The sequence below is a fragment of the Branchiostoma floridae genome, chromosome 4, assembly GCF_000003815.2.
Source record: "Branchiostoma floridae strain S238N-H82 chromosome 4, Bfl_VNyyK, whole genome shotgun sequence".
Classification (NCBI taxonomy): domain Eukaryota; kingdom Metazoa; phylum Chordata; class Leptocardii; order Amphioxiformes; family Branchiostomatidae; genus Branchiostoma; species Branchiostoma floridae.
Genome location: NC_049982.1, coordinates 8648758 through 8675588, shown reverse-complemented (window position 1 = coordinate 8675588; position 26831 = coordinate 8648758). Strand labels below are relative to the sequence as shown.

The 26831-nt window shown below is 41.6% G+C and overlaps 2 protein-coding genes across 17 annotated transcripts in view; both read left to right on the top strand.

Annotated features, from left to right (window-relative positions):
- The window catches only part of LOC118414132 (mucin-5AC-like), a 12094-nt gene extending 9360 nt beyond the window's left edge, over positions 1 to 2734 (top strand). The window contains exons 7-9 of the mRNA XM_035817953.1: positions 997 to 1146; positions 1337 to 1486; positions 2454 to 2734. Of these exons, the coding sequence (XP_035673846.1) occupies positions 997 to 1146; positions 1337 to 1486; positions 2454 to 2663 (510 nt within the window). The 3' untranslated portion in view covers positions 2664 to 2734. The remainder of the gene's footprint in view (positions 1 to 996; positions 1147 to 1336; positions 1487 to 2453) is intronic.
- Positions 2735 to 2780: 46 nt separating this feature from the next.
- LOC118414131 lies at positions 2781 to 25739 on the top strand. 16 transcript variants are annotated; one of them, XM_035817935.1, is made up of 48 exons: positions 2781 to 3220; positions 3561 to 3723; positions 3864 to 4001; positions 4382 to 4519; positions 4678 to 4815; positions 4935 to 5072; positions 5231 to 5368; positions 5521 to 5658; positions 6061 to 6198; positions 6579 to 6716; positions 6875 to 7012; positions 7136 to 7273; positions 7440 to 7577; positions 7697 to 7834; positions 7992 to 8129; positions 8313 to 8450; positions 8570 to 8707; positions 8861 to 8998; positions 9386 to 9523; positions 9645 to 9782; positions 9964 to 10077; positions 10277 to 10387; positions 10635 to 10747; positions 11000 to 11112; positions 11761 to 11906; positions 12282 to 12395; positions 12913 to 13473; positions 13700 to 13883; positions 14113 to 14207; positions 14583 to 14725; positions 15057 to 15222; positions 15581 to 15696; positions 16046 to 16171; positions 16592 to 16738; positions 17310 to 17435; positions 17790 to 17895; positions 18146 to 18267; positions 18488 to 18751; positions 19157 to 19378; positions 19676 to 19931; positions 20525 to 20664; positions 21255 to 21482; positions 21936 to 22184; positions 22556 to 22829; positions 23358 to 23429; positions 23878 to 24065; positions 24607 to 24669; positions 24846 to 25739. In XM_035817935.1, the coding sequence occupies exons 1-48, from the start codon at positions 2879 to 2881 to the stop codon at positions 25266 to 25268; spliced, it is 7971 nt and encodes a 2656-aa protein (XP_035673828.1). In that variant the 5' UTR covers positions 2781 to 2878; the 3' UTR covers positions 25269 to 25739. The 16 variants fall into 16 exon arrangements, with proteins under 16 accessions (XP_035673828.1, XP_035673829.1, XP_035673831.1 ...); XM_035817936.1 differs by lacking the exon at positions 6579 to 6716 and adding an exon at positions 6322 to 6459; XM_035817938.1 differs by lacking the exon at positions 6579 to 6716.
- Positions 25740 to 26831: the final 1092 nt, after the last annotated feature.

Here is a 26831-nt window from a genome sequence, read left to right as displayed (position 1 = left end):
GAGACAACTACACAACGTACAACTCAGCAAACAACAATGCCTACAACTAGTCTGACAACGTTCAGGACAACCGACGAATCCACAGCACTGACAACCCAGTTAACAACTGCACCAACAATGCATCGGACAACTCAACCAACAACGACCACGGTAAAAATACCACACTTTAACTCTTAGTCGAAAATGTACAACTATAATCTAGCAGTTTTAATTATTTTGAACTATAGTTTTTATTCTTCTCAAAGTTTTCATAACAAGACATTTTTAATTCACGGTCATTGAAACGCAAAAGACTCATTCTTTTCCTTATTCATCAAATGCAGAGACAAACTACATTAAGTACAACTCATAGAACAACAATTCCCAGCACTCTTTTAACTACACACAAGACAACTGACCAATCCACACTATTGACCACAAAACCAACTACAGTATCGACCGCGCTACGGACACCTCAACCCACCACTACGGTACAGACGAGAACTATTGTTGTCGACTGCCCGAGTCATGTCGACGTTCTTGACAATTTCATGGCTGTTTTCTTGTATTGTATTCTTAAATTCTTATAATATGACGTTGGAGTAAAGATCTTAACTTCCATCGCTATTTCGACGAAAATGACTAAAGGTCCCATTTAATTTTTTTTAATTTTCGTCTTTATCTAATACAGAGGCAAACTACATTAAATACAACTCATAAAACATCAATGCCCACAACTTTTCTGACCACGAACAAGACAACTAACCAATCCACACTATTGACCACAAAGCCAACTACAGTACCAGCCACGATGCAGACAACTCTACCTACAACTACGGTACAGCGACTTTGCAAACCTGAACTCCTTTTTTTTGGAATACCCGAGTCATATGGATTCTTTAGGGGAACTTTCTTTCACTATCCTCCAAAATAATTCTTACATGACTTTTGACTAACATTTTCCAATGGTTATGACGCAAAAGACGAAACACCTTATTTCTTTTTCTTGTAATGCAGAGGCAGACAACATTACGTACAACGTTTAGAACAACAAAGCCAACCACTGTTCTGACTACGTACAAGACAACTGACCAATCCACACTTTTGACCACAAAGCCAACTACAGTATTGTCGACTACGTCACGTGCAACTCCCCCCACAACTACGGTACAGCAACGAATCAGAGTTGAACGCTTTTTCCAATTAAACCACTCAAATACGGCTTTTGGACGTTTTCTTACCCATCTCATTTTGCTAGTCTTGTGAATTATTTAACATGAAGCATGATTTAGTATCTCTTTTTCCATCATCATTACGCAAAAGATAACACATCTGACTTTTTCTGCATTCAATACAGAGACAAACTACACAACGTACAACTCAGCAAACAACAATGCCCACAACTAGTCGGACAACGTCAATGACAACCGACGAATCTACAGCATTGACAACCCAGTCAACAACGCGACCAACAACGCAGCCGACAACTCCAGCAACAACGACGACGGTAAAAATACTACCCATTAACTATGAGTCGAAAATAAACAACTATAATTTAGCTATTTGGACTATTTTTGAACTATAATTTTTTTGTCGTCCTCAAAGTTTTCATAACATAAAATTGTAATAGCTAAATTCTCCACGGTCATTGAAACGCAAAAGACACATCTTTTTTCTTTTCTTTTATTAAATGCAGAGACAAACTACACTAAGTACAACTCATAGAACAACAATTCCTACCACTCTTTTAACTACACACAAGACAACTGACCAATCCACACTATTGACCACAAAACCAACTAGATTATCGACTAATAGTGTCTTGGGAGGACAACTTGTAAAGGTGTTGATACACCTGTTTTGTCCTCCCTTCCACTTGTTTTTGCATGTGGTAAATTCAAATAAAGAAATAAAGAAATAAAGACTACGCTACGGACACCTCTGCCCACCACTACGGTACAGACTTGAACTATCATTGTCGAATGCCCGAGTCAGGTCGACGTTCTTGACTGTTTCATGGCTATTTTCTTGTACTGCATTCTAAAATTCTTATAATATGACGTTGACTAAACATTTTAACTTTCATCGCTATCTCGGCGCCAATCACTGAAGATCCCATTTCGTCTTTATCTAATACAGAGACAAACTACATTAAGTACAACTCATAAAACATCAATGCCCACACCTTTTCTGACCACAAACAAGACAACTGACCAATCCACACTATTGACCACAAAGCCAACTACAATAGCAACCACGATAGGGACAACTCTACTCACAACTACGGTACAGTGACTTTGCAGACCTGAACTCTCATTTTGGAATACCCGAGTCATGTTGATCATTTAGATGGTTTCTTGGCTACTTTCTTTCACTGTCCTCTAAAAGGGTTCTTACATCACTTTCGACTAACATTTTGCAATCGTGATAACGCAATAAAACGAAACACCTTATTTCCTCTTCATTCAATGCAGAGACAAACTACATTAAGCACAACCCATCGAACAACAAAGCCAACCACTGTTCTGACAACGGACAAGACAACTGACCAATCCACCCTTTTGACCACAATGCCAACTACAGTATCGTCCACGCTACGAACAACCCTACCTACAACTACGGTACAGCAACGAATCAGAGCTGAACTCTCTTTCCAAATGACCTCAAATTCTGGATACTTTTAATATGATGTATGAGTTAGTTCCTCTTTGTTCTTCATCATTACTCTAAAGATAACACATCTAATTTTTCCCACATTCAATACAGAGACAAATTACACAACGTACAACTCAGCATACAACAATACCGACAACTAGTAGGACAACAATAAGGAGAACCGACGAATCCACAGCACAGACAACCAAGTCTACAACGGCACAAACTACAAAAAGTTCAACTCATGCAAACAACAATACCTACAACTAGTCGGACAACGTTAAGGACAACCGACGAATCCACAGCACAGACAACCAAGTCTACAACGGCACAAACTACAAAAAGTACAACTCAGCAAACAACAGTGCCTACAACTAGTCGGACAACGTTAGGGACAACCGACGAATCCACAGCACAGACAACCAAGTCTACAACGGCACAAACTACAAAAAGTGCAACTCAGCAAACAACAACAATACCGACAACTAGTAGGACAACGTTAAGGACAACCGACGAATCCACAGCACAGACAACCAAATCTACAACGGCACAAACAACGCAGCGGACAACTCAAGCCACAACGACGGTAAAGGATACTACCGATTAAATATCAATTAAAAATGCACCACTATAATATAGCTAGTCCGGCTATTTTTGACGACATTCTTTTGTTATCCAGTTAGCTGTGATATGAACAACGCTAATGACAAGTCAAGATACCACTACGACAAAGCAAGGAAATACAGCTAGACATTTAACTAATGATAGTCCTTATTAGGTTTTCAATCTGTATTGAACCAGATTCAGTTTTGAATGTTTGGACGACCTAATCTGCCTGTTTGATTTTGCCTTTTTTTTCAAGAATTTCGATTCATGAGAAAACCATTCTTAATAATTACTTTGAAGTCAATATTACTGTTCTGCAGATTACAACGATTCGGGTAACGACAGACATCGATGCCTGTTTGGCAGCTCCATGTCACGTAAACGCCACCTGCACAGACCATCCCGCCCCTGCACTTGACGCAACTTGCACCTGCCACACTGGATATGCGGGAGACGGCCTTGTCAGTGGGACTGGGTGCTTAGGTAATCTCTGTTTTGCAGTGTAATACTACATGTACCACGGCGCAGCGCTGATTGCATAAAGAAGGTAAAAATTTTGAATATGAACTTCCAGATTACTCTGACACCCATAAAGAATTATTTTCTTGTCTTATGTCATGTAGATATTGACGCATGCTTAATCAACCCGTGCCACGTGCAAGCCATATGCACAGATAACCCAGCTCCTGCTCTCGATGCGACTTGCACCTGCAATACTGGATATACTGGAGATGGACTCATCAGTGGGAGTGGATGTTCAGGTATTACTTTATCCTTGAAGTTACAAAGGACGAAAACGTTTTACTGTAACATATTCGTTTATGTTTTTCTTGCTAATGTTCGTTTAGTAAAGAGTGTCATTTTATTCGACTTACCCCACGCAGACATCGATGCCTGCTTGGATAACCCGTGTCACGTGAACGCCACCTGCACAGATAACCCCGCCCCTGCACTTGATGCGACTTGCACCTGTAACACTGGATATACAGGAGATGGTCTTGTTAGTGGAAATGGATGTTCAGGTATTATCTAATCACGGTTCTCTCAGTGGAATCAATTGTTGTGATTATTCTTTTTGACGTTTGTTGTTGTTTTGTTTCTTTGTTTGGTAATAATTGTTGTTTTCGTTTATTCCATACAGACATCGATGCCTGCTTGGCTAATCCGTGCCACGTGCAGGCCACATGTACAGATAACCCAGCTCCTGCTCTCGATGCAACTTGCACCTGCAACACGGGATATACTGGAGATGGTCTTGTCACTGGAAATGGGTGTTCAGGTATTCCTGCTTTATCACAGCGCTTACGATCAATACAAGCGTGACTAGTCGATTTCGGATTCTACCTTGTTTTGTTAAGATTTTATAGTGGATGACAGTCCTTTTTTCTGAAGCTTGTAAGTTATAATCATAATTGTTTTTTATTAAACCGTCTGCAGACATCGATGCCTGCTTGGCTAGTCCGTGTCACGTGAACGCCACCTGCACAGATAACCCCGCCCCTGCACTTGATGCGACTTGCACCTGTAACGCCGGATATACAGGAGATGGTCACGTCAGTGGAAATGGGTGTTCAGGTATTCTCTAATTACAGTACTCTCAGTGGAATCAATTGTTGTGATTATTCTTTTTGATGTTTGTTGTTGTTTTGTTTCTTTGTTTGGTAATAATTGTTGTTTTCGTTTATTCCATACAGACATCGATGCCTGCTTGGATAACCATTGCCACGTGCAGGCCACATGTACAGATAACCCAGCTCCTGCTCTCGATGCAACTTGCACCTGCAACACGGGATATACTGGAGATGGTCTTGTCACTGGAAATGGGTGTTCAGGTATTCCTGCTTTATCACAGCGCTTACGATCAATACAAGCGTGACTAGTCGATTTCGGATTCTATCTTGTTTTGTTAAGATTTTATAGTGGATGACAGTCCTTTTTTCTGAAGCTTGTAAGTTATAATCATAATTGTTTTTTATTAAACCGTCTGCAGACATCGATGCCTGCTTGGCTAGTCCGTGTCACGTGAACGCCACCTGCACAGATAACCCCGCCCCTGCACTTGATGCGACTTGCACCTGCAACACTGGATATACTGGAGATGGTCTTGTTAGTGGAAATGGATGTTCAGGTATCACAGCGCTTACGATCAATATAAGGGTGACTAGTTCATTTCGCATTTTATCTTGTTTTGTTAAGATTTTTACAGTGAATGACAGGCTTATTTTCTAAAGCTTGTGAGTTATAATCATAATTGTTTTTTTTTAATCATACCGTCTGCAGACATCAATGCCTGCTTGGCCAGTCCGTGTCACGTGAACGCCACCTGCACAGATAACCCCGCCCCTGCACTTGATGCGACTTGCACCTGTAACACTGGATATACAGGAGATGGTCTTGTTAGTGGAAATGGGTGTTCAGGTAATCTCTTTTTTCTGCGGCGAGGTCCTAAAATAGCAAAGTTCTAGTTAATCGCTAAGAAGATTGTGTTTTCAGTTTTGTCATGGTGTATGACTGTGAGTAGCATAACTCAAGAAGCTGCCGATGTATCTCTCGTGTCGACCTATATATATATATATATATATATATATATATATATATATATTGAAGGGCACCATTCGTCGCCTACCTAACTGGAACATGGTCCAGTCTCGGATTACGCTATTTTTTTATCAAAATGGGTGGAGAAAAGTTGATAAACAGACAGTATTTTTGTAAATCAAATGAAGTCAATTAAAATCTTACTTTAATACCAGGTTTATTGTCAGTTGGGCAGCCATTTTCTAAATAGTCTTCCTCCTTGATGCGCATTACCACACACAGACATAGACGCCTGTTCGGACGATCCGTGTGACGTGGAAGCCATCTGTACAGATAACTCCGCTCCTGCTCTCGATGCGACTTGCACCTGCAACACTGGATATACTGGAGATGGACTCATCAGTGGGAGTGGATGTTCAGGTATTACTTTATCCTTGAAGTTACAAAGGACGAAAACGTTTTACTGTAACATATTCGTTTATGTTTTTCTTGCTAATGTTCGTTTAGTAAAGAGTGTCATTTTCTTCGACTTACCCCACGCAGACATCGATGCCTGCTTGGATAACCCGTGTCACGTGAACGCCACCTGCACAGATAACCCCGCCCCTGCACTTGATGCGACTTGCACCTGTAACACTGGATATACAGGAGATGGTCTTGTTAGTGGAAATGGATGTTCAGGTATTATCTAATCACGGTTCTCTCAGTGGAATCAATTGTTGTGATTATTCTTTTTGACGTTTGTTGTTGTTTTGTTTCTTTGTTTGGTAATAATTGTTGTTTTCGTTTATTCCATACAGACATCGATGCCTGCTTGGCTAATCCGTGCCACGTGCAGGCCACATGTACAGATAACCCAGCTCCTGCTCTCGATGCAACTTGCACCTGCAACACGGGATATACTGGAGATGGTCTTGTCACTGGAAATGGGTGTTCAGGTATTCCTGCTTTATCACAGCGCTTACGATCAATACAAGCGTGACTAGTCGATTTCGGATTCTACCTTGTTTTGTTAAGATTTTATAGTGGATGACAGTCCTTTTTTCTGAAGCTTGTAAGTTATAATCATAATTGTTTTTTATTAAACCGTCTGCAGACATCGATGCCTGCTTGGCTAGTCCGTGTCACGTGAACGCCACCTGCACAGATAACCCCGCCCCTGCACTTGATGCGACTTGCACCTGCAACACTGGATATATGGGAGATGGTCACATCAATGGAAATGGGTGTTCAGGTATTATTTAATCACAGCACTCATCGTGAATCAATTATCATAATTATTCTTTTGGTGTTTTTGTTTTTGTTATTGTCTGTTGGCTGGTTGGTAATGATTGTTGTTTTCTTTTATTCCGTGCAGACATCGATGCCTGCTTGGATAACCCGTGCCACGTGCAGGCCACATGTACAGATAACCCAGCTCCTGACCTCGATGCGACTTGCACCTGCAACACTGGATATACAGGAGATGGTCTTCTTACTGGAAATGGATGTTCAGGTATTCCACCTTCATCACAGCGCTTACGATCAGTACAAGGGTGACTAGTCCATGTCGCATTCCTTCGCACCAGCTGTATTCCATCTTGTTAAGACTTTATTTTTCTAATGCTTGTGAGTTATAATCATAATTGGTGTAACCGTGTTTTTTATCATACCGTCTGCAGACATCGATGCCTGCTATGCTAGTCCGTGTCACGTGAACGCCACCTGCACAGATAACCCCGCCCCTGCACTTGATGCGACTTGCACCTGTAACGCCGGATATACAGGAGATGGTCACGTCGGTGGAAATGGGTGTTCAGGTATTATCTAATTACAGTACTCTCAGTGGAATCAATTGTTGTGATTATTCTTTTTGATGTTTGTTGTTGTTTTGTTTCTTTGTTTGGTAATGATTGTTGTTTTCGTTTATTCCATACAGACATCGATGCCTGCTTGGATAACCCGTGCCATGTGCAGGCCACATGTACAGATAACCCAGCTCCTGCTCTCGATGCAACTTGTACATGCAACACTGGATATACAGGAGATGGTCTTGTTACTGGAAATGGGTGTTCAGGTATTCCTCCTTTATCACAGCGCTTACGATCAATACAAGCGTGACTAGTCGATTTCGCATTCTATCTTGTTTTGTTAAGATTTTATAGTGGATAACAGTCCTTTTTTCTGAAGCTTGTAAGTTATAATCATAATTGTTTTTATCATACCGTCTGCAGACATCGATGCCTGCTTGGCCAGTCCGTGTCACGTGAACGCCACCTGCACAGATAACCCCGCTCCTGCACTTGATGCGACTTGCACCTGTAACGCCGGATATACAGGAGATGGTCTTGTTAGTGGAAATGGGTGTTCAGGTATTACTTTATCACAGCGCTTAAGATTAACACAAGGGTGACTAGTCCATGTCGCATTATTTCTCTTCAGCTTTATTCTATCTTGTTTTGTTAAGATTTTACAATGGATGACGTATGTTGTCGTTTTTCTAACGCTTGTGAGTTATACTCATAATTGGAGTTGTTTCATCATATTTTTTGCAGACATCGATGCCTGCTTGGCTAGTCCGTGTCACGTAAACGCCAGCTGCACAGATAACCCCGCCCCTGCACTTGATGCGACTTGCACCTGCAACACTGGATATACAGGAGATGGTCTTGTTAGTGGAAATGGGTGTTCAGGTATTATCTAATCACAGTACTCTCAGTGGAATCAATTGTTGTGATTATTCTTGTTGACATTTGTTGTTGTTTTATTTCTTTGTTTGGTAATGATTGTTGTTTTCGTTTATTCCATACAGACATCGATGCCTGCTTGGATAACCCGTGCCATGTGCAGGCCACATGTACAGATAACCCAGCTCCTGCTCTCGATGCAACTTGTACATGCAACACTGGATATACTGGAGATGGTCTTCTTACTGGAAATGGGTGTTCAGGTATTCCTCCTTTATCGCAGCGCTTACGATCAAGCGTGACTAGTCGATTTCGCATTCTATCTTGTTTTGCTAAGATTTTATAGTGGATGACAGTCCTTTTTTCTGAAGCTTGTACGTTATAATTATAATTGATTTTTATCATACCGTCTGCAGACATCGATGCCTGCTTGGCTAGTCCGTGTCACGTGAACGCCACGTGTACAGATAACCCTGCCCCTGCACTTGATGCGACTTGCACCTGCAACACTGGATATACTGGAGATGGTCTTGTTAGTGGAAATGGGTGTTCAGGTAATCTCTTTTTTTGCGGTGAGGTCCTAAAATAGCAAAGTTCTAGTTAATCGCTAAGAAGATTGTGTTTTCAGTCTTGTCATGGTGTATGGCTGTGAGTAGCATAACTCAAGAAGCTGCCGATGTATCTCTCGTGTCGACCTATACATATATATATATATATATATATTGAAGGGCACCATTCGTCGCCTACCTAACTGGAACATGGTCCAGTCTCGGATTACGCTATTTCATTATCAAAATGGGTGGACGAAAGTTCATAAACAGACAGTATTTTTGTAAATGAAATGAAGTCAATTAAAATCTTACATTAATACCAGGTTTATTGTCAGTTGGGCAGCCATTTTCTAAATAGTCTTGCTCCTTGATGCGCATTACCACACACAGACATAGACGCCTGTTCGGACGATCCGTGTGACGTGGAAGCCACATGTACAGATAACCCAGCTCCTGCTCTCGATGCGACTTGCACCTGCAACACTGGGTATACTGGAGATGGTCTCCTCAGTGGGAGCGGATGTAATGGTAATCTCTTTTTCACAATGGTATCCTAAATTAACTTCGTCTATCTCTGTATGCTGTAGGAAGTAGCCAGATTTCTTTTCTCACATTCCTGGAGTAATGAATGTTATCTTATACCATGCAGACATCGATGCCTGCTTGGATAACCCCTGTCACGTGCAGGCCACATGTACAGATAACCCAGCTCCTGCCCTCAATGCGACTTGTACCTGCAACACTGGATATGCCGGAGATGGCCTCGCCGATGGATCTGGATGTACAGGTGGGGCCATCGTGTCATATTGAAAGTTACATCTTAATTATCTCATGCACTTTCTATGCTTGGACGGTTTCAGGTTGATGATGGACGTAACATTCACATCTATACATTTCCAAGCTGCAAAGGAAAATGTAACAAGTGTTTGACATTTTAGCAAGAAATTCAACCCCTTTTTATATTCCAGATATCAATAAATGTGATCCTAATCCATGTCAAAACGGAGGAATCTGCACTGTGAGGGGAAACAGCTACAATTGTAGGTGTTCACGGGAATATGCAGGACGTCACTGCGAAAAGGGTAAGTGGTTTACTATGTATCACTTTGTGATAATCATATACACTACTGCATTTTTCACTTATCCATAGTCTTCGTTTGTTCTTCTTGAAAGGCATTTCTAAACATAAAAATTGCCAAGCTGTGCGTCAAAGTACCACTACATCGTATTGTCGATGTTCGAATCAATTCTAATGAACTCTCGTTTAATTTTGTCTCTTAGAGTTAGAAAACTGTGGACGTAACAAGTGTCACCTGGATGGATACTGCAACAATGCTTTGGCCAGATGCGTCTGCCACGAAGGCTACAGAGGGAGTGGAACATTCTGTTCGAGTATGGCTGTATTTTTGTTGTCGCCACACACGGACATTTGTAAAACCTGATTTTCTGTTTCATACTTTGATGAAGGAATATACTTAACAATAGGTAATAAGTTCACACAAAGTCACAAATTTGTAGCCTGTGTATAGCTATTTCCGCATGACCGCATTCCTGCTCATCAATGTGACAGACATTCGCACATGCATGATAACCTCACGCTGTGTCCATTCACGAAAGTTTGAAACCAAATGTTTTGCAGAGGTGGTCACGCACCATTTTGCATGCAGATTCCCGACTATCATTTTTACCATTCGTTTGCTGGTTACTACGTCACCGGCTTTTGGATTTTGGGGAAGGATTGTTCGGCAACCGGTGCGTTTGACTTTGTTTTACCTACTTTTCAACATCTACAATTTTTATAATATAAATAGCCGATTGATCGATTAGTGGATGGATGGCATGGATGGATGGATGGATGTACATACTGATAGATAGATACATGCATGTATATATGTATCAATATTTAGGTATGAATAGATGGATAGATGTATTTTTGATTGATTGATTGATCGATTAATTGATTGATTGATTGATTGATTGATTGATTGATTGATTGCCCTTTAGTTTGAGACAGCCATACGACGAAAGAGCCTGTACGTGACGCCAGATTACGACGGCGATGGCACAGATGATAATTACGACATGGGGGTGGAGAACATGCGTGTACTAAGATTCCGGTAAGTTCAGCTGTCATTATGATGTTGGGTAAAACCGTAAGTCATTCAGAAGAATAAAGAAAAAGAAAACTACCTACCATAACCATGTACCCTTTGTACATCCATGTCTTATCACCACATGAATTTAGTCTCTACCAGACTGACTATACTGGGTATTAAAGGTAAATTATTAACCAAAGGGGTTTTGCTACCAAAGAGTTTGGCCGGCCGGAGGGGGAATGTTAACCTTAGACAATTTCATGATTTGGGGGCAAAAATAAAGATCCCCGGACCCCCGTAGGAAGGCCTGGTGGAGCCTACAAAAATATCTAGGGTGTATTGCTTGGCCAGCAATATGAGATATCGTCACCCACAAACAGCACCTGAGGCGGATCTGACATGAATTTCAATGCTCGGTCACGAGCGAATGCCGATGATCATCATCATCATCAGTCACTGGGTTCTGCATCTATAGTCTGGAAAGTCCTATAGCTGCATTCAGTCTTTCTTCATCCTTTTCCATTGTGCTTTGATGATGATTGTAAGCAATGAGTGTTGTTCAATGATGACTGAATCGCAATTGTATTGTAATTGTGCCTGTACTGTGTGCATTATATCGAGTTTCGTTTTGTATTGTTTGATGAGTTATTCTTCATGTCCATTCTCCAGTCCTGGAAGTGTGATTGCAGTATACGAATTAAACATCACGGAGCACACTATACCAGAATTAGAGCTGTTTATCAGAAATCTAACTGCCGACAACAGAATTGGAAACCTCTCCATTCAGAGTAACTATACTGTTTTGGGAGATGAAGGTATGCACACGCTCCATTCTATTTGCTGAATATATAGTCATGCCCACGAGTTTCATGACCTAGTCACACTTAAGCTGTTGAAATGTATAAACATTATGTGGATTTCTTGTCTTCGCGTAACTATTGAAAAGTTCTTGATAAAATGAGGTCATAAAATTGAATGACCATAGCTTTGAAAAGGCCGTTGTAATCTAATCCATTTAAGTAACAAATTCAGATTATGCTTTTCTATTAAAGAACACGTTAAACTAGTATCATTACCACAACATGTTCTGGTGTGAGTTACCGGTATTTTAGCACAAGTTGTTGTACAAATGACGTACACCCAAAATCACTTCATGGTGTGTTAACCATTCAACGCTTTTATCTGTCAAGCTCTTGTACGCTGCCACTGTGAACTTGACTCGGAGAAGTGCGTTGAAGGGAAGTCTAACTGGACATGTGAATGCCGCGAAGGATACACCAGAACCACTGATGGAACGTGTGAAGGTGGGAATATCGAATTCCAATATCTTAAAGTATATCTATTGATGTAGGATATTCGGGTATCACTGAAAAAAACATGATGCTGTGTATTTTGAAAAGTATTTAGTGTATAAGAACGAATTTTGAATGAAAATGGTACTTCTGTTCTTTTCTTTTTTTCTTACTTTTGTTTAGTTACAAAATGTTGCTTTGGTTTATATAATTCAGGCATTGGTGCCTGCTTAGCTGATCCGCATCCAGTGCTTGCCACCTAATAGTATACAGATAATCCCTCCTCTTCCCTCAATATGCACCTGTAATACAGGAGATTGTCTAAGCAATTCAGGCAATTTTTCGCTGTGTATTATTCTGAAATAGCATACATTATGGTCCTAATAGCCAGGAATTGTTCTGACCTCCGTAGATTACTAAATATTTCCTGCCTTATAACATGCAGACTGATTGTTATTATATCCTAAACAATCATTTGGTATTTTAGATGAGTGACCTTTAACGATAGGTTACCGCTTTGTTTCCCCAGATGTCGATGAATGCGCTCTGGACATTGATACCTGTAGTGACGACTCTGACTGCGTCAATACAAGAGGATCCTACACTTGCAGCTTCTGCAAACCGATGGTGAGCATACTTGGAGGAGGGCGAACTATCCTGAGGAGCGACCGATTGCAGCTCAACAGCGTCATCGAGTACTCGCCGAAATGTGCGATCGAAAGTATCAGGGGAATCAGGTACGATTGGACGTTTAACAGCACAGATGAGATGACACAGCGTCGACTGAGCCAACTCGCTCGTACTCAGCAGGCAGACATAAAGATACAGCCCAAGACAATGGCCGTAGGCAAGGTCACTTTCTTCCTGACAGTCGTTGCTGTGGACGATCGCGGGATAGAACTTTCATCTCAAACGTCGACGACGATCACCGTCACCTTCGCCCCGCTCATGGCCGGGATTCTGGGCGGCTCCAGAAGGCAGACAAGATACGGAACTCTGACGCTTGACGCTGCAACACTGTCGTTTGACCCTAACGGGCTGCTCAGTTGTCGTAACCTGACGTATACCTGGGCGTGTACCGAACGTGCCAGTGAGTAGTGTGCCACTCGTGATATTTTTACATAGTTTCTTTATTAGCTGAAATCGTACATTTCAGATACCTACATCTAGTTAAAGAGTAGTTCTTCAATTGGTGGCTCTTGTAAACACGTAAAACAAATTTTCAATTTCTTTTCGGTACATATTGATCCACATCTAGATTTGAAAGTTTTATGATAACCATGATTATGTTTTTGTTTCATCTTAACACAATTCAGACAATGAGTGCCCAGAATTACGTCCTACTTCTGACTGTGGTAAATTTCTTGCATCGGTAAAACCCGAGTTGTTTACACGCGTTTTCACCTTCACCCTGACGGTTTCGGCGCCGGAAAGGATACAAGGCACGGCCACACAGATTATTGAAGTCGTCGAGTCGTCAATTCCAAGCCCACAAATTATGTAAGTTTTTATAGATACATTTCAGTTAGACTTATCGTTTCCTATTACTATGTTAAACGTGTCACAGTAAAAAGAATTGATGAATTGTGGTCACTGAGGAAACAGACACTACCTAGTCTCTGTGGTATAAAGCCACATTTTTCAGTTCGTTTTAAATAAACGACTACTGTCTGAGACTAGTTCCGAAAGATTTCTGGTGCATTTCTGATGTTATTTACTCACTCCACAGTTGTGAAGAATTGCACGGCACATGTGGACCCGTTATAAACGAGGGAGAACAAATGAAGCTGATGTCCAATTGTACAAACTGTGATCAGCAATCTGGTGAGGCTCATGTTGTGTCTTATGATGTATCTTTTTCCATCTCCAAACGCAGAAAACTTCAAAAACACACAAAAACAAAACAAAACCTAACATTATGTCAAGACATTAATTTTCACGCCCATTACGATTTTCTTCCTAGCTAAACGCACAATGATTCTATCGTCATGGATTCACATGCACAGAAAAATGTTATTCTATTCACGATAACAATGCGAAATGGCCATCACAGTGGCAGCATGCACCTTTTTCCACTCCCTCGACCAGCGACAGCCTAAAATAAAGAAGGAGCTAATCTAAACATTTACAATGGGATCTTTAATGTCAACAACAACATCAAGGTCATTATTGATATTATTTTATCATGTACCTATTTAGATGACGTCTCTTACCAATACTGGTGGACGCTTGTCGCTAGTCCTGCTGGTTATTCGGAGTGGGCAGATCGTGATTATGACAACAATCTCCTGAATGAACGTGATCAGGACTATCTAGTGCTGAAGGCCAACGTTTTTGACAAGGTATACATGGCAGACGGAATGATTGTTTTACACGCCAAATACGTGTTGGATGTGGGAACTCTCTATTTATAATGAATACAAAATGGATTATAGGATGGATGGATGGTTGGATGGATGGGTGGATGGGTGGATGGATGGGTGGATGGATGGATGGATGGATGGATGGATGGATGGATGGATGGATGGATGGATGGATGGATGGATGGATGGATGGATGGATGGATGGAGAACCCCATGTAAAGAATCTAAAAAAAAATCTGTAGCTTGGAAATGGCGTCACCAAAAGTTTTCTTGTCGATCATTAAACACCATGTATCCCTGTCCCTTGCAGCCAGGTGACTATACAATGAGGCTCAACATAACAGAAAGTCCAACAAACTTCATGGGTTACGCTGAGTACATCTTTACTACTAACGGTCCTCCAAGCATTGGATCATGCAGAGTGATGCCACCCGACGGCACGGCCTCAATAGACGACTTCAGGATATGCTGCGAAGGTGAGGGTGATGTCGAGGTTATCGTAAGTCCAAATACTCTGAAGTACAGTTAATTGAGAGATTCTTTATTTGAATAATATTTTGTGCATAAGAAGTATTTCTATCATAGGAAAGATGTAAAAGCTCGATTTTTCCCTTGCGCTGTGTCCTATTGTCGAGTTCGTCATTCGGCTGAGTTGTTTTTCTTTTTCTGTACGTTCTTGTACTTGTGTTTCATTCTGAGTATTTTGCGCCCCTTGTAGTCATGTTCAGTAGTGTCGCTAATACAACTTTTGAAAACTTGAGTTCGTCATCTATCTTTTTTGTTCATTTCTTTATGTTTTCTTCGACATCCTCTGTTCTTTGTTATGATTTCCAGGTTTTCATGACCCTGATCAACCCCTGACCTACAACTTTCTTTACGAAACTGACATTGACATTGCATCCGTGAATACGACGTCTACAAATGTCCTTCAATTGTTGTATACTGGACCGGTAAGATGTTATCCCATCTGGCATAAATTATCTTATTGTTTGCTACGACGATTATCTTATTATATGCTTTATGAAGTTACGTTAATCGTGTTTTTAACTACATCTATTTATCAAGATCATGTGCAAGTAGGGTACTAATTACGCTCCCGCAGTCCTGTAATAGAAATTTGAAATTATTGAGGCAACTTTCGAGGATAAAATTACTTTCTGTCGTTGATTTTAGATGAAGTATGTAGGTGAAGTAAGAGGTACTTGTTATCGAATCGATACATGTAAATGTAATGAAAATGAAAAAAAAAAATACTTCCTGAAAAAGTATGGTATGCCTGACGTTCAGTTCTACATACAGGAGAACTGTACGGCATTACTGAAGCTTCCGCTCGGAAATCGTAGTGACAACTATCGCCTTCCTATTCGAGTTCAAGTGGTGGATAAGTACGGTGGGTCTGTGACAATCGAGCCGTCACCGCCAACGGTAAGTGCGGATGTTTGTCAGCACCCTCTTTCCACTAGCACTAGTGGCTGCGAACGTGCTGTGACCGTTGAGCGACCAAATATTTCACAGATCACCCCACAGGTCTTTTTTACACTCTGTATGTTATCATAGTCCAATGAATCAAGGGTCAGAAAAAAAGAACAATTTGGGTTGCTCAACCATTGAACAAAGGTTGGATGTTTGGCATTGTCAGAAGATGAGGTAGCGAGAAGGATGTGTGTGAGAGCTTTACTCATTGGGTCACTAAACATAGCTATAGTGAAGGGTTATGGTTCCCTTCATTTAAGACGCTGCAGCCAACTATTCTATTATATTTATTGAAAACATTGTAGTTAATCATTGGTAGGCTGTGATTACTGTTTAACTTTTTCTGGCCACTGTTTCCGCTCCAATATAAAGGTGCGGCCGCCCAGAGTTTCGTCTATCCAGTTTAACAACACCACAACCAAAGATGTTCAGAAAACCACCGCTGAGATCTCCAGCATAGCGTCTGTCCTGAATGCTCAGGGCAACACGACAGCCAATATGACACAAGACAGGGTTCGGGTAAGTAGAATACATGACATACAAAGCTAAGATTAACACATGCACAAGCATATCGTTTATTCTGACGCTGTTCTTTGTTAGCGATAATTTTAATAGCGAGTGTGAAATTCATCCGTGCTCTGTTCTATCTCCGCTACCGCCTATAGTGTTCACGGCTTTATATTAGGCTATCTGATATGATGATGTACAAAGTCTTTAAGCACATGGAAAGTGCTAAAGACTTATGTATAACAGTCATACATAAATCATAACAGATGAGTATTCGTTTAATTGCCATTATCAAATATTCTAATGGCCAGCAACGCCGGTCATTGTTCAATGGGAACTAAGAGCTATCATAGTTAGATGGGGCATAGATTAACAATTTCAATCAAAAAGCCCCAACATAACTAATACGCTTTAAGCAGTTCATCAAGTCTAATGTTTACGATTCAATTCACCAACTTTTCGCTCTATTAAACAGGCACGGTATTGGAATTAGAAAGTAACCATTTTTAGTAGTGATGTACTAGGCGATGTATATGAGGTTGATATTTAAACTTCAATTGTGTCGTCTTCTTCCCTGTGACAGCTTCGGGATAGTTTGACGGCCATTGTGCAGCAGGTGGAGATTGTCACACTGGAGCACGTTCAGCAGGTCCTGGGCGCCTTGGAGCACGTCACTGCAGTTCCGATGGAGCTCGCCAACAATGCACAGGTTCAGTCTTATGTGTTCTTGATTAAACAGTCTTTTTTATGCAATTTCAGCGTATTGGATTACAGTGTACGTCTGTTAAACGATAACCGGTTTAAACGGCCACCGAGGGATTCACGTTATAAATATTACAACGTCATTGAAAAGCCACAATAGAGTGTATAAACTCACGTGATAATAATATCAACCAAAAATGATAAATGAATCTAAGGCCGGTTTTACACAAGCATTTTGGTGTCGACTTGGGTCGACTGAGCCGTCCCAAGTTGACTCCAACTCGACCCAGCGACTTGCCGTGGTTCAGAAAACGTAGGTGTAAATCTGGCCAATGTTTAACGTTTCAACATCTCAAAACAGGTGGACGCATCGACCACGCTGAAGGATGTGAGTGAGCTGGTGATGAACGTGTCAGGGGACAGTGGCACGGAGGAGCTAGAAGTCCTCTCAGCACATATCTTAACAGGTGAGCTTTAAAATGCAATAGTTGATGCTTCATGTTTGTGGCAAAGTCCTGTTGGAGGTCTTTCAATGAATTATCATTCCACAACGTGAAAGGCAAGGCAACCTTATAAAACTCTTGAAATGAGGTATAGTGTACCTTACATCTTGAATTATCGTTGGACAATTGTTTTTTTAAATCCAGTGGCCAAAATGCTCATGAACAGGGACAGCAAAAGTGACTCTAACTAACCCCTAACTTGTACACTTTTCAGTCGCTGTAAATGTCATCAGTGCATCCAACATCAGGGCTATAGAGACCAAGGAGAGGAATGGCAACAAAAACATGACATCTGATCCGGACAATGTGAAGCAGGTGCTGGAGCAAGTCGAGAAGGTGGGGAGATTTGACTTCGTAATATTCAGGAACATTATCTGTCTGGCAGTACCTTTTCTTTGGAGGTTATTTCTTCTGAATGCCTTCTTAGTTTCGTACTGTTAGTGTTCCAAATTGCCTTTCTGTGAATGTCAAAATGGAGGATTCTCATGCTACCTTACCGTATGGATCGTTTTCTTTATAGAACGCTAGAAACCCAGTTATTTCTTTTTACTTGTAGAACAAAGAGGCCACTACTAGAGTGTTGGGTACAATTAACACCTTCGGCACCATCCTGCTGTCAAGAAAAACCAGAGACGACAAACCAACGCTACTTGTGTCCAAGGGCTTCCTCCTAAGCCTGGCCAACACAAGTTGTGAGAGGCTGGGAGAGCGAACTATTCGAACTGATGAGGAACGGGTTGGAGCCTTCTTTTTCTTACCAGAAAAAGCCGCCAAGCAGATGGACTGCTTCCAAAAACGTAACGGAAGCGTTGGGTCCAAGGTACGGATTTTCTTTTCATTGTTGCTTATTAATTTTCTTGTGACTGTTATATTTTTCAGATTGATATATTTTGCAACTAGAAATCATTCCTCCGGTGGACTTAATATTCTCTATCGTATTTCCATGATTATCTACATTTCTCATCACTTTTTTGAACTTACAAATGTCCAATGTTAGTCCAGCTTTTGGGTCTCACTCACACAAACTCGCTTTATACACCTGAATAAAGTCATATGTCTGAATCTGAGTGGCTTTTTGATTGGCTACTAAAGAAGCCACAGGCAATTGGCACCCAGAGTGTCCGAGCTTCAGCACGTCATTGTAGATGTATCATTGTGAAGCATACTCTGTTGATTACCGTTCTAAACCATAACGAACCAAATTTTCGTGCACTATGTCCTACAGACCTTCTGGACGCAGGAAAACCCGCATGGGTACTCACCAAACTCTGGAGATGTTAAGACAGGGGTGCAGGCGCTCTCCTTCGAGAGAAAGGAGGGGGCAGTGATCCGTCTGAATGAGCTGCAGGACGAAGCAAGGATACAGCTGATAACGCCACGGATCGACCAGAATAACGATTTCATCATCAACGGTACGACCCAGCCGGAAAGCAGTGGCAATATCACTGTAAGTGAGCGATTCTTACCAAGATCTTTTTTATCACAGCTACCCTTTGCCATAGGGTTTGTGGCAGAAGGTAGTTGCTCTTTATCTTTCTTCATGCATGGGGAGTTCGTCCACTATCAAGCGTAATTCTACCACCAACCTGAAAATGGCAAGGAAAGCCATGATGCTATTTACCACTTATTTTTAAACAGGTTTGCCAGTTTGTGCCTCTTCCCATGTTTGTAGTGAGCTTTGTAGGTGCAGGATGCTAAAACCGTCTTAGATAGCCTTGACATTGTATTTTCGTCTCATGTCCAGGTTCATAACTTCAACATCAGCGAGCCGGGGACATCCCTTCACATTTTCCTGGAGTCCCAGGACGACCAGGTCCCATTAAGACTCTTCTTGCAACGAGGTGCGGACGCATCACCAACCGACTATAGTTGGAACACGTCGTTGCCTCTAACAAAGAAGTCCCCGCAATGGTCCAGAAACGTCTCCGCAGATCCATTCAGTTGGTTTCTGTCGCAAGAGGAGCTGAACATCACTGAGGAGGACACTCCGTGGTCGTTAGGTACAGAATTTACCTGTTCTGCACATCAGCATCATGCTATTGTTTTCGAAAGAGCACTTATTTGGTGTAATGTTTCAGCTGCAATGTAAAAAGCATACTTAAGCCTCAATAAGAACATTTGTTGACTATGACCAGTTATGTACTAAATGTACACGACTCTATCAAGCAACGTATCAATTTCTGCGAATCGGCGGTATGGTTTAGTCTTGGCCATCTGTTGCGAATTTACGATTCTACCTGAGAATAAGCACGTATGGTATGTCATCTCCGTCTTTGCTCTGTAAAACCGCATGCAGTGCCTGAGTGTAGCCACCAGCGCACATGCATCAGACGCAGACAACCCCATTAGATATTTTCCTCAGGAATGCCAAGCCAAGAACCTGTGCGTATGTACGGAAATGAGTAGCCTTGAGTATCATCATAGATAGTTTACCGGGACTCCCATACTTCCCCAGGCGAGGGAGAGTATGGGAACCCCGTTGAACTAACCAGGGTGACACTCAGAATAGGAAATTGCTACACGTAGCTTCAAAATGCTACATGTAGCGGCTGTGATACGAAAACAATTGAAGAACCCCTGTTTTTATTGCCAGCCGCTCAGCATGAGCCTCGATCACCTGGCTCAAATGACACCGAAGAGAACTTCATAGCCAGGTACCAAATTACAATCATTGCCGCCAGGTGTCTCTTCTTTGACGAGGAACAGCATCTGTGGGAAGACCGCGGTTGTAAGGTGAAGCACGTCTCTTTTAATTGCTCTACGTAAATAACTCGACTTTGATGTATTGAACCAAACTAACCTCGAGTGGCCGAGTGGTTAGGCTAGCCGACACGAGATCGGGAGGTCACGGGTTTGGCTGTCTCTGTTTGGATTGACGCGGCTTGATCTAACTGCTGTTAGGGAGGAGGCGGAAGAAGGTTGGGCTCCACCTTCCAGTTCCGCGCTCTGGATACAATGTATACTGACCAGTAGTACCCCTAGGCCCCACGGCCTCCACAAAAAGGTTACGTGACTACATTTACCTTTCCATTGAATCATACATGCTATCATTACTTTATGACATCCTAGAAAGTAAGGAGTTGATGGAATTGTAGTATGGCATTAAAAATGTATCCATTGCCAGAACATGTTGTAATACATAAAAAATCGATTCATACCATGGCTATTGTTGTGTTCCAACGGTCAGTCAATCGTAAACTCTCTCACAAAAATGGTCTAAGATTGGCAAAAAATGAGAGTATGATCAGCAACAGTGGATCATACAAAAGTCACTGTACTTTTTGTCGTGTCAATAATGCTTGCCGATTTCGATCTATTTTCAGGTTGGACCATTCACGACAAGGGACCACCTGCATTGTCTGTGCAACCACCTTACCTCCTTCGGCTTCTTTGTGGCTCCCAATAAACTGAACATCAGAGCGGCCCTCCTGAAAATCCCAGACGACATCACGACTAACTTCATCGTGTGGGCCACGGTCGGCACTGCGTTCATGCTGTATTTTATATTGTTATTCTGGGCAAGAGGTCGGGACATCAGGGAAAAGAAGAAGGTACGGACGATTTCGGAATTCCAGTATATATTTCCATGTTCTGGATAGTCAATACGTGTTACCCGACTCGTGGACTAAGGCTTTATCCACTGAAGAAGCCACATCAAAACTTGTCGGGGATCGGACAAAAGTTCGCTGAAGGAATTTCCCAGATATCTTCCTGAAAGAATTCTGTTAGTTGAGGAATTAATCCTCTCTAATATTCATTCTGCTCCTGCTAGTTTCATCTTCTTCCCAACAGTTTTGTTAACCGTTTGTGTTTCTTTGTGGTCACTTAGCTTTTTTTAGCCCATGATTGGATATTTTTTCTTTGTCTTACTTTTTGCTAACAAAATATACACGTTGTGAATGTATTATACTAAGTTGATATCTTATGGAGACCCCTTTTTCTACATACAAATAGCTTTTCTAAATTATTACCCTAATTGTACTATTCTCTACTGCGTTATCTAGCTACGCAGACGGCATGGCAACCTTGTTCGCGGCACAAGCTATAACCGTTTGCTGGAGTTCCATCTGTGGGCATCGGTCGTCCGGCCTCCATCGCACAGCACCTTCACGCGTGCGCAGAGAGTGTCCTGTTGCTTCTCCCTCCTCATGTTGTTGATGGTCACAAACATCATGTTCTTCCAGCAGAGCACAGAGAACAACACTATCCACATCGGAGGCTCAGAAATACCGTTAAACATCAGTTTACGAACGGTAAGACTCCATTTACTAAGCTTTCTGTCGGTGTGAACAGTTTGCTTTTAGGTGTTTCCGGAAAATAATATTTATATATCTAACCAATACCAATAATGCATTACGATGTAACGCAGAATCAAATCGTGAAGCGTACTCAGAAGCTACAACTCTAGATGTTTTACGTGAATGTCTCTCCTTACTGAAGCAATGGGCGTATGAGTAGAGTGATGGTGGTTTTGGTTATAACTTGCATTCTTGTTCAGTTGCTTTAGCCTCTCCTGTTATAATAGCCTCTCCTCTATAATGACGATTTAGACAGGGAGGATTCCCCTGTTTAATTTTGTCTGTTTGTCTGTATGAAAATATCTTCCTTCACAATCCATCTACAGGTGATATTGGGGCTGACGTGTACACTGATCGCTTTCCCGCCAAATGTCATCATAGTTTTGATCTTCCGGAACCTTTCCGTTCGAAGACAGAAAACCGTCCAACTGGACAATATCATCCAAGCAAGAGCTTATCAAGAATTCGGTGGTGTCTACAATGCAAGAAGGACGGGCCCCGGCTGTCTTGATACCCAGAACTGCACTTCCGACGCTGTAAGCACGTCATCGGGGTCAGAGCATGATGGGAGAAGGAGGGGGTATATCGACCCTAAAACAGGTGCGTTTGGGAAAAAACTGACCTTCAGTGAACACATGCTGAGCTCTGCATGAGGGTCCAATATCTTTATTACTCTCCAAGCAGAGGTTGAGTCGCATGGATATAGTAGTAGTCGGAAGAGGAGCGCCGGTGTAATTTTTCCGACTACTACTATATCTACGCGACCCAACCTCTGCTTGGAGAGTAGGGTTTGGTGCAATTCTTACTTAAATAACATACCGCAGAGTTACTTAAATAACATGCCTCGTCGATTAGAGAGGTTAGAGAATAGGTCAAGTTTTACTGATCTGGTTAATTAACTAGCTTAGGCCCGGGGGGTTAATTCCCAACAGGACAAGTAATTATCATTGACGGTCCGGTCACCATAGGGACTGTTCCTGAACTGTAGTTACCATCTATTGCCAGCCGTTATCACAAAATACGTTCCCTTATTTAAGTTATTTCATCTCAGTAGTTTGGAGAGATTTATCAGTCTAGAAACGAAAGCACCACTTTATTCTTTTCTAAACAAATCTGCTGCATTTTCAGGAGTAATGCACCAGTATCGTCCCCCTGTCGCACAGCAGGACGGGTGTCTGCCGTGGTGGTTCTTGTTCATAGGTACTGTATGTCTTTAGACTTAACGTTGGAGCGTTTGCTTTCGGGTAAGATAGATGAAGTATAGGAAATTAAAATAGTAATGGGAAATATTGATGGAATGATAAGAATTAAAATGAAGAACGAAAACAAGAATGGTAGAAATTAATCTAAAATTTGAAAGCCCATTATCATGATAAGTATATTGTTCGTGAATTAACGCTACTTCACCTTTATCCATGGGTTTGCCTATATCCGTTGTATTTGAAAATGGGGCATTTTGGGGTATCAAGTCGACGGACACTGGTTCAAAACTGTAACATTTTGAATAAATTGCAATCTAAAACCACCTTTTTTGACTCGATACCTCTAAATACCCTATTTATAAATACAACTGACAAAGGTTACCCCACGGATAAAGGTGAACTAGAGTTACTTCACCCTCACTCCTCCATGCGCAATGTACCCACAGCATGGTTCCTTATCTTCGCCATCGTCACCCTGTCGGCCTTCTTCACCCTGTTATACGGCGTGCAGTACGGCCGGAGCAAAGCCGAGGCCTGGCTCTTCGCCTTCCTCATGTCCTTCCTTACAGACATGCTCCTTGTTCAGCCGCTGAAGGTGCTTCTAATCGTCATCTTTGTGCGGCTCCTCTGTAAGGTACGTCGGGGCCGTAACATAAACTCTCACAATCCCACGGGGTGCCATAAAATACCGTCACATTAAAAAAAAAACATTTATAGCGGCCAACACTGTCCTGAACACCTAAATGTCTGAAGTGTATATACGTCAGTAGACTGATGCTGCATTGGAACATCTCTTCAAATCACTTTAAATTCATGTATTTATCTCATGTCATGGCACCTGTTACACCGCTGAGTCTTTTCGCCACCTCCACGTCACAGAATGGCACAGCATGATGCATTACAGTTTGGAGTGAAAGTCTGTTGCTTAGCAATGTTGATGATCATGAATCAAAGATTGGATGTGCCTTGATACGTGTGATAAATGTGTTTCAAATTTAAAATTTGTACTAGATTACGCACATAAATGACTTTCTCTTTCCTTTGAATTGACCTTCTGAGAAAGGTATCCCAGAGAACAAACAACACAGATTACAACCAGGTTTATTAGTTTTTATAAACCATAAACCCTACAAACATAAGATTTTCTTACATTTGATTATGATCCATTTCAATAGAACCAAACGAAGTCCACATCACAATTTCGCAAGGCCTTACTGCAATGGAAGAAACTGCCACGGGTGAGAAAGGGAGCTCCTTGTTATTATATGTTGGCGATATGTTATGTTATATATTAAGTAATTTTGTCAATAATTTTATTCAATCCAAACTTTTACGAAATACAGCCACCCCATAACATTTATGAGCTTGACAGCTTCGTCATTTGAGATATTATTTTTGGGAAACAATTCTGCAGGCTAAATTGAAAGGTAAACTCGGCAGTCAGCGCCTGGCAGACCAAATCCAGGACCTGGATGAGAGGTCATCTGTAGACTCCTCACTCCCAGTGGATGAGAGGTACTCCTCGGAGCCGTCACTCCCCAGTACAGCATCTATATCCACACCTGATGATTCTCTAACCACGCACGGCACTGACGAACTGGACACCTCTACTGAAGACATCGAATCAGCGTCTTACCTCCACCTCGAGACGCTTTCAGACGCCTCGAGTGACCCATACCCCTCCGAGTATGGCGAGTTAGAGGCGCCTGACGCCTGGACCACAATGCATGGCGGTGAACGAGTACGTCCCGTACATTCCGAGTACGACGTAGACGCAGCTGAAGACAATGATTCATCAGCGAAGCCGTTTCGACAAATTTCTTATAAACTGCGATAAAATAAGTTATTAACTGACTAAGCAGTGAAATCGAGCAGACGAACATCATATCGTTTATTTTTATACTAGTACTTAGCAATATTCCGTCCGTATTTCATTGCTAATATCCACCATGATAGCAAACAGAAAACGGTAGCAGTGAGACAATTAATTGAAGACTATATATCAAGATTACAGCGCCAACCCAAGACTAAAACGGACTACTAGTTTTACTTAGCATACGAAATCATTTACCAACAACGTTAGAAATGTAACAAAGTTTAAGAGAGGCACACTTGTACAATCCATTTGCATAGCAAATACGAACAAGGACTCTGTAAATATGTTGAGATTATCATATTTTCAAGAATTCTGCTTAATTTTTGTGTTTTACGCTTTACGTTTTGTAATAAACGTTATCAATGTTGCTGACCATCGCCTTGGTAGTTATGGCAAACAGTAATAAATTCCGTCATTATGTATTTCTCTTCATCATTGGCAAAGAGAAGATAAGAGAAATTCATTTAGCTTAATTGAGTTTGTTTCACAGTACCGAAATTTGAATTTCTGGCCTGTCCACCTACGAGATGTCTTTTACAGTTGGAGACTATACTGACCCTGGAAAGAAATAAAAGAAGAAAGAAAGAAAGAAAGAAAGAAACAAAACACTACATAGGGCCCCGACACATTAGTCTAAAACAGGTATGACCATATTTCATTATTAATTTCATTTCGCCACAGCACTTTGACACCTCACAGGTTCCTGTTTATGCCCCCCTTCCACTAGGATTCCACAGCGATCGCGATGTGCTCTCAGTGCGACCCAAGTAGGATATGTGTAACCTTTCATTTCATACTGGGTATATCACACAGCATGTAAAACTGAGATTGAGAAAATAAAACACACAAAGTGTAAAAAAATCGTTTCTTTTCTATACAATTCGTTGAGTCACCTATCAAATTGTCTATCTATATGTCAAATCTATATGTCGCAGAGAGAGCGCGGCGAGGGCGCCGCCCTAGTGGAAAGGGGCATTACCGCATTCGTGTCATTACGTCATTGTGCGGGGCGGGGCGGTCGGTCGATGAACCCGCGTCCAGACTAATCCCGTTGCTATAACAACGCAGTAAACCCAAAGCCCCTTTTCAGTCATTCTGGTATGTAGCTATAGGTATTCAAGTCTGGAATGTTTTCATTGTGTACGAGGTCGTGGGCGTACCTATCCTCATACTGTCCTGATGTCGTACTGAGTATGGGTTTACTTTCTCCCTTTTTGTCCTGCTGTTCCTGATATTTACGCCTTTCCCCCATGCTCCCTCCTTCGTCCATATCTATAGACGAGACATAGAACACGACTGACTAAGTATATCAGACTATGACCATGGCCGATCATCAAATAAGCTGTACAACCAGTATGAAAGAATCTACACGTTGATCATGTGTACGTTATAGTTTTGGTCGGGCAAGGAGTTTTGATAACCCAGTTCAATTTAGGTGAGGCCATGAGATCAATAACGTCGGTGTTTGACCCCAGTGTAATGAAATAGTGGTATTTGCTTCGCCTACTGCCAGGCAAACTCGTC